Genomic DNA, 8,090 nt, shown 5'->3' with positions numbered 1-8,090 from the left:
CAGAAAGATGAGAAACATCCACACAATTTACCAGCATCATCTCGTGTGGACAAGAAATTGTGAGCACCAAGCCGCAGAATTTGCATTTAACACGCATACACACAACTTCATGGATTGTGCCGCACTACAAGCGGAAAGACAAAAATACACACACACAGCATCAGGCGACTCACGTCAATGCAGACAAGAATGTGTGTGTACCCCGCACACGCACGCGCGCAGGCTGTCACGAGCCGTGCCAGACGACGTGAGCAATCATATTGCAATATGATTTGCGGCGAACACGCACGCTCGTGTAAACACGATGGCGTGTTTTAGTACAAGTACAATATACAAAAAACTTCACAAAGCACGTACTGCACCTAAACGGCGACGACGTGCACACTCGCGTGCGCGTCCACACGCACGCCTCATGAAAGCGAACGCACGCAACCGGTGCGCTCGTGCACGTCAGCCCAGGCACGAAAGCACGCTGTCATTACGCATGCGTGCGCACGTACACATGCCTGCGCACGCATATATATGTGCGTTTAGCCACGCTCTTTAAATCCCTCTCGGGCCTTCAGGAGCACGCGCTCGCATGTGACGTCACATCCGCCCAAACCATGCCAGACTGACGGAAGTATGAGTTTTTTTGGGGTTTGTTTTTTGGCGAAGAAAGCTCAAAAAGAAGTTCGGGTCGTTTCCGCTGTGTGGTCGTTTTCAAAACGGGCGAAGAGCGCCGCCTAGCGTCTCCTCAAGTGCGTGACCGGGGGCCCCACGGGGGCGAGCACGAGCCCGTCCTCGTGAGACGTCAAGCCGCTCGCGCCGGAAGCGTCACCAAAATAAAAAAGAACACCCAAAACAAGCTAGAGCTTTTATTTTAAAAGGACAAAAGATTATGATATCATATTCAGGAGACAGTGACAGTTGATTTTGTTTTACTTCCAAATACAAACGAGTCATATTTAGATGAGTGTTGCAGTAGGTCATTAAATATACAAAAATATACTTGTATCCTGTGAGTTGAGTTTAACTTGTGAGTTATACAAAAATCACATTAGACTATAGTAAAAGCTTTGGTGAAATGTAATTTCCCTCCCCTCTCCCTGATTATCTTCTATTTTTTTAACTGGGAAAATAAATTAACCAAAAAAAAAAAAAAATAGCAAGAGCACACAATTAAAAATAAAGGAGTCTTGAGGCCACACTGAAAAGGGCAGGAAAAAAAAAGGAAATATCACAATTGAGCATTTTGCAAGAAATTATTGTGATGCCAAAGAAAACCAATGAGAATTAGTTTGTAATGCATCACTTTACAAAAATTGTTTTAAAAGAAAGTCTCATGAGAAAGGTAGTACTCTTTTTAAACAAAAAGTTATGTTAAAAGAATGCAGTCATTTTTTGGCGGAGAAAGTCTTATAACAACAATAAAATCAAATGCCTTTAATTGACTTTTTTTCTTTAGTTCTGAAAATTCATATCCATTATGAGAATAAAGTGGTTTTTTTTTGAAAAGGTGCTGTTTTTCTCTTTATTGCAGAAAAAAAAAATCACATCACATGAACACTATGAATTTATTGTAAAATATCTCATTTCTCATTAATCAACTTTTTTCAGTGTCCTTTTACGGTGGTAGGATTGAATTTCCTTTTGGGTGCGGCCTTAAAATCGCTCCTCGCCGATTTAAAGGTGCACTCTCGACGGCGACGGAAAACAAATCAAAAACGGTGTTTTACTGTCAAAGCGTCAAGAGTGGGACAACGTTCTTAATATTCATATATTTATATACGTATGTGCATAATTCCTTGTCGTGAACTCTAAATTGTGCCGCAAGCTAATCGTTAAGCTACAGTATATACAGACTGACGAGCGCGTGCCCGTTACTGTATGACAGTAAATTAGTCGCCGGCGTTCCGACGCGTCGCCGTCATCGGCGCGTGACAAGACGGCGGGGAACGGCCGCCTCGCTTTATCGTACAGAGCCGCCGATCGCTACGGACTATAAACGCGTCCGTTTAAAAACACCCACGTGAATATACGCAACTAAAGTTAGAAAGGACAAATGGGGAAAACAGAACTTTGCATTGCCTGTGTACAAATATGTCTCTGTGATATTAAAGAAATATCATGTTCATTGTCTATGTTCCAGGCCAGGCTAGCTAGTCGCACTAGCCGCGCAAAACAAGCCGTTGGCTCCGCGGTAGACGGGGGCGGGGCGAGAAGAGTGACTCCACCCCCAATCGGAAGTAGTTTCAACTTTTTGTGCAGTTTGAGCCCAATGTTAGAAAACTTTTAGTAATGACACCTGACAAGTGTTTCAATCCTCCCGTTGTGTTGTCACTCATATTAATCATTGAAAATATGGAGTAAAAAAAAAATAATAAAATGAGTAAATGTACTTTACTGGCCTTGTTTTTCCTTTTCTAAAAAAAAATATTCTGTTCAATGAGTCCCATTTCTCAAAAATACACAACACTATCATACTTTCTAAAGATTGTTTCAATGAGCTGCTCAAAAATGAATACATATTTTTTGACAGTTCAAATTAAATTCATACAAGTGGATGAAAATTAAGTCTAAACGTCCCCTGCACAAATGTCAAAAGGTCAAGCCAAACCATTTCAAAACACTTTCCATTACTGTGCCATAACGTATAACCAAACAAAAAATGAAAGTAAAAATAATTCAGATAATGTAGTTGCAGAAGTCTTCACACCCTCTTGAGAAGTGTTTAAAAATAACCAATCCCATTCAAATTTACTGTGAAAGTGACATGAGGACACAGATGGCACCATTTAAACTGATCACGTTAACTGTAAAGAAGGTTCAGATTTTCCAGGATGCTTTTCTTGTCATTAATATTACAAATGTTTTAAAATGCTGTGTTATTTTTTTTTACATCACAAAAAATTGACATTTGAACAGGGGTGTGTTAACTTTATATCAGGGGTGTCAAACTCGTTTTTAATCACAAGCCACATGGTAGTTAGGGATCCCCTCAGAGGGCCGTTATTAACCGCCTCATCATATTTACAAATGAAATTTATGAACTAGTTTTAGAATCAGAAATCAACATTAACATGAACTATTGTTAATGTTTGGTGACAAAAATAATTGCAATAGCTCAGCATTTATGACAGTTTGAAGTTTCTTTGTGAGGCACAAAAAAAAAAAAAAAAAAATCATTTGGTGGGCCAGATCTGGCCCCCAGGGCCTCGAGTTTGACACCTGTGCTTCGTATCCACTTGCATAAAATAAAATGAAAAAAATCCATGCAAATTTTGATGGTGCTTGTTTTACCTTCAAATTATAAAAAAAAAAAAAAAATCAAAGAAATCGAAAATGCGGAGGGGTTTCATGTCGCGTGGGCATGATGACACAACAGGAGGGTTAAACTCTGAGCGTGTGCATATATATTTATAAAATATGTTTTCATTAAGCTCGCCTTGGCAATCGTGACACCAACAAAAGTAATAATGAGACCGTACATCCAACAATGATTTGTGAGAGAACTAAACATTGATTTTACACGTGGAAACAAAGAAGAGTCTTTCGCGACTGGCGGACCTGGGCTTTTTTTTTTTTTTTTTTTTTAAACGCGCACACACACACGCGCACCAGTCTCAGCAGTCGGAGTTGTGCGAGTGCGCTGCCGCCGCCGCGGCCGCGGCCGCTTCCAGTTTCCAGTCCCGTTGGTCGTCGGTGGTGTGCTGCGAGGCGGCGGGCGACAGCGACATCTGGCGGCGCGGGTTGCCGCTATGCATGGTGTTCCAGTGGCGCTTGAGGTCCGAAGCCTTGATGAAGGCCTTGTCGCAGGAGCCGCAGTTGAACGGCCGCTCGCCGCGGTGCTGCCGCTCGTGGTCCTTCAGGTGCGACTTGTGCTTGAAGGCCTTCTCGCACAGCTGGCAGGCGAAGGGCCGCTCGTTGCTGTGCACGCGCTCGTGCCGCTTCAGGTCGGGCCCGCGGATGAAGGCCTTGCCGCACACCACGCAGCGGTGGGGCTTGAAGCCCGAGTGGATCTTCAGGTGCTCCTTGAGGTGGGCGGCGGTGGTGAAGGCCTTGGGGCAGTGCTCACACCCGTACGGCCGGTTGGCGGTGAGCAGCCGCTCCTTCTTGGCGCCGTGCTCCAGCGGCTTGGCCCCGGCGCCGGGGAGCGAGCCGTGGTCGCGGTGGCCGTACAGCAGGTACTCCAGCTTCATGTCGCCGGAGGACGACGAGCCCCAGCCGTGCACGTGGGGGTCCTTGGGCAGGCCCGTGTTGTAGCCGTGCGGCTGGGGCACGTGCGAGCCCCCCGCGCCGCCCATGCCGTCCATGGTGGTGTCGTAGAAGCTGTTCTTGCGCACCTCTTCCATGGCCAGCTCCTTGAGGATGGCGTCCTGCGCGCGCAGGCCGTGATCGCCGGGCGGCGCCTGGTTCTCGCGCGTCTTCATGTTGGTCAGCTCGCGCTTCTGCGAGCACAGGTTGTCCAGGAAGTTGATGCCCAGGATCTGGCCCGACGACATCATCATGTTAATGTCCTTCTTGCGCACGGCCAGCCGCGCCGTGTACATGTAGTTGAGCACCTCCTCGAAGATGTCCGAGCGGATGAAGTCGAGCTCTACGATGGAGTTGTCCTCGTCGTTCTGCTTCTTGAACAGCTTCTTGAAGTAGTTGCTGCAGGCCGCCAAGACGCAGCGGTGAGCCCGGAACTCGATATTCTCCACCACCACCACCACGTCGCAGTGCTCACCTTCCATGCGCTGCTGGTTGAGCATCTTCAGGAAGGTCGCCTTGTGGTCGTAGTCGATGTAGCGCAACAATTCAGACATGGTGTCGAAGGGGGAGCAACCTGTAAAAAAAGGGGGCGGGGGGGGGAGGGGGAAGCGTAGGGGAGTGAGTGAACTCCTGTGAGACGCGACATTGAGTCAACACGGGCCACCTTGGGTACACACAAGTAAAGGAATTTGAAAATCTATGAGGGGAAAAAAAAAAAAAAAAAAGAGGACCACGGCCTTTTTTTTTACCCCCTTAAATAAAAAAAAAAAAAAAAAAAAATCACATTGTGTTATTTTCATATTCGGTGAATGAAAAGTAACCAAGCAGTAAAAATTACATACAGAATTTTTAGTATCAAGTCAGGCCACGACGGAGGGTTTCTTAATTTACAGGTGGTCAGTTTGTTGTTGACGCCGCGTTGAAATTCAAAGATTACTTTCATATTTCGGTGGAATACAGAATATGCATAGTTTGTGTCAGTAGGAATATGGATTTGATTGCAAATTTTTCCGCCTCGTTACTTTCTGCCCGCCCTGAAGAGCAGGTCACGTTGACCCATCCCAGAAAAAAAAAATTGTCCTGCAGGTATTTTGCTTTTCTTTTCCATAATATAAAACACAATGACAGAATTCATAGCGTTTTTCTATTATTTGATGACAGTTTACAGCAACACTTTTGAAAATGTAATATTTCTAATGACAAATGTAGTCTTCTGCTTTTTTTATTCCACAAAATGTGAAAATAAAAATCAGAATTTGCATTGCATTATTAGACCACTTGAAAGCTCAATTACAAAAAAAAAAAATAATAAAATCTATCTTGTGTGTGGAGTCCGTGCGCTTGTGCTGGTTTTTTGTGAGTACTACTCCGGGTCCTCTTTCAATCCAAAAACCTGTTCAATTCATTGAAAAGACTAAAAACTGTTGTATTGTACGCTTGATGATATGTGCCTTGTGACAGGCTGCTGACCAGTCCTCCTCCTCCTTTTCTGGCTAGAATATCACTTATGAGCCGAGTGAGTAATAAACGGGTATCCCCCCACCCCCTCAAAAGGAAAAGTTTCTTTTCGATCACTATGCGCACTTACACGCATTTACTGACCACGGGGTCAACCGTAAAGCACAAACATGCTTATGCAGAAGCTGCTATCAGCCACAGCTCTCGCACTAGATTCTCACATGCGGATCCCGTATTTTTCTGAACATTTTATGCTCGCAACATGTTTATTTTGTTGAAATGTGTTTTAATCATTGTGAAGGATGTACTTGGCCGTGAAAGCTGATTCTGAACTGCTTCGGATCCCCCCCGGCTCACATACTGCATGTCCACAATGTTAACGTGGATATTTGAATTCAACAACCGCCATCAAAGGCAGTGAATGTTAAATATAGTCTCTTTCTATTGCAGGTTGACACTAGTCGCGGGTGGTTAAAGATTCCGGACTATGGAAGTAGATTAGTGCCACACCATGATTTGAATTTGAAATGTAAAGTGATCACATTTTCAATAGTTTCTACAATTCGCTGTCTAAAATTCACCAGGCAGAACAGGCAGCCAATCACAGTTACGCTTTCTTAGTCACGTGACGTCACATACTAATAAAGCCTAACTGGATTGGTTGGGTGTTCAGTTCTGACCTGAAGTTAACCCTGGCCTGGTGGCACAGACGGTGAATTTCAGACACCAAATTGTAGCCCGTGGAATTGCTAACATGGGGAAGTTACACTGAAATATAACTCTTGAAAATGTGATCACTTTAACATTTCAAAATCAAATCCTGTTTTCTGTGGCAGTTCAAATCCCGTTTCACTTGACATTTCAAATTCAAATCCCGGTGACACTAATCTACTCCCATACTCTGAAACGGATCTCTGTACCTGCGGGCCTTCCCCTCAGCACCTCCATAAACCTGGTCTCCACCTCCTTCCCAATGTCGCCCACATTCTCGCTTTGTCTCCATTTGAACTCACACTGCCGATTCCATGCAGAATGTCTGCATTTTCGACTCTGCCCACTCCAGTTCCGACTTACTTTGACATATTACAGTCCCGTCACAGCAATTTCTTTTTACTTTTGCTGGTTCTTTTTTGTCCAATCATACCTGACACTTTCCTCCACTAGCGCCCCCCCCCCCCCCCCCACATCAACCCCCAAGTATTTCAACTCCTGCATCTTCTCCACCTCAAACACTTGCCAAACATTAACCACCGGCATCCATTTAATTCACATTCACACACACAAACAAACCAAACAAAAATAAAACTCGCTAAACAATCCAAGCGAGGGGTTAAAAAAAAAAAAAGCAAAAAAATAAAATCGAGGACGACGTGCGCGAGTCATAAGCAAAAATGTACTTTCGTTTAGATTTCGTGGTGTGTCAAGGCTTTGGCGCTGCGTTCGAGGCTCGCGTGACAAGCGCGCGCGCGAGAGAGAATATTTCACATTTCACTGCGCCCAGCCATTTTGACCAAGCTCAAGCTTCGCTCGCATGTTGTTCGCAGACGAGGAAGGAGGAGGAGGGGAGGGGGGAAGCGAAAGGAGCGCGGAAACGCAGCCGACGTCCGACCTCGACACCTAAACAACCTTTTTATTGCGCAGCCGTTCGAAGAGGAAACGAAAAAAGGTTCCTACCCGAAGTCCGAATGCGATTGCCCTTGTTGTCACGCAAGGCGAGTCGACGACGAATCCACACTGGCTGCTGCTGCTGCTGCTGTCGTTTTTCCTCTTCCTCCTCTTTCTTGTTGTGACTACCGCGCCGCGCAGGAAACGGCGCTGTGTTCTTGCGCCGCCCGCAGCACCGGAGACGCTACTGCAGCCAAAGATCGGCGAGGAGAAGTACGAGAACTCACTCAGGGAGTGTGAGACGTTAATCGAGGGGGTCGTTATGTTATTAGTTATAGTATATACAAAAAAGGCTTTTTAAATATGAAGAAAAATATTTTGTCCCATTATATTTGTTGTAAGGAATCACTGATGGTGTAGTGGTACACACGCCTGCTTTTGGTGTAGGCAGTGTGTGTTTGAATCCCGCTCGGTGATGGTGTTGATATCTGTCCTGTGACTGACTGCTGACCAGTTCAGGGTGGAGGCCACCTTTCCCCCGAAGCTAGCTGGGATAGGCTCCAGCTTTCCCGCAACCCTTGTGAGGATAAGCTATTTGGATAATGACATGTCATTATATTTATTATGGGTGGCACAGTAGATCAGCTGGTAAAGCATTGGCTTCACAGTTCTGAGGTCCCAGGTTCGATCCCGGACCCGCCTGTGTGGAGTTTGCATGTTCTCCCCGTGCCTGCGTGGGTTTTCTCTGGGCACTCTGGTTTCTTCCCACATCCCAAAGACATGCAACTTTA

The 8,090-nt window shown here is 45.3% G+C and overlaps 1 protein-coding gene across 1 annotated transcript; it reads right to left on the bottom strand.

The window, feature by feature from the left end:
* Positions 1–832: 832 nt before the first annotated feature.
* LOC133511275 (zinc finger and BTB domain-containing protein 14-like) lies at positions 833–7,519 on the bottom strand. Its single transcript, XM_061840037.1, has 2 exons — positions 7,369–7,519; positions 833–4,810 (listed from the first exon to the last, which is right to left on the bottom strand). The coding sequence occupies exon 2, from the start codon at positions 4,788–4,790 to the stop codon at positions 3,606–3,608; it is 1,185 nt and encodes a 394-aa protein (XP_061696021.1). The 5' UTR covers positions 4,791–4,810; positions 7,369–7,519; the 3' UTR covers positions 833–3,605.
* Between the last annotated feature and the right edge of the window lie 571 nt (positions 7,520–8,090).

Source organism: Syngnathoides biaculeatus, chromosome 13 (genome assembly GCF_019802595.1).
Source record: "Syngnathoides biaculeatus isolate LvHL_M chromosome 13, ASM1980259v1, whole genome shotgun sequence".
NCBI classification, from domain to species: domain Eukaryota; kingdom Metazoa; phylum Chordata; class Actinopteri; order Syngnathiformes; family Syngnathidae; genus Syngnathoides; species Syngnathoides biaculeatus.
Note: the sequence above shows the minus strand (reverse complement) of the source record. Positions and strands in the feature narration are given on the sequence as shown.

Bases quoted from the DNA above. Each gene is read 5' to 3' on its own strand.
- LOC133511275 (XM_061840037.1), bottom strand. From the start codon at position 4,790: ATGTCTGAATTGTTGCGCTACATCGACTACGACCACAAGGCGACCTTC.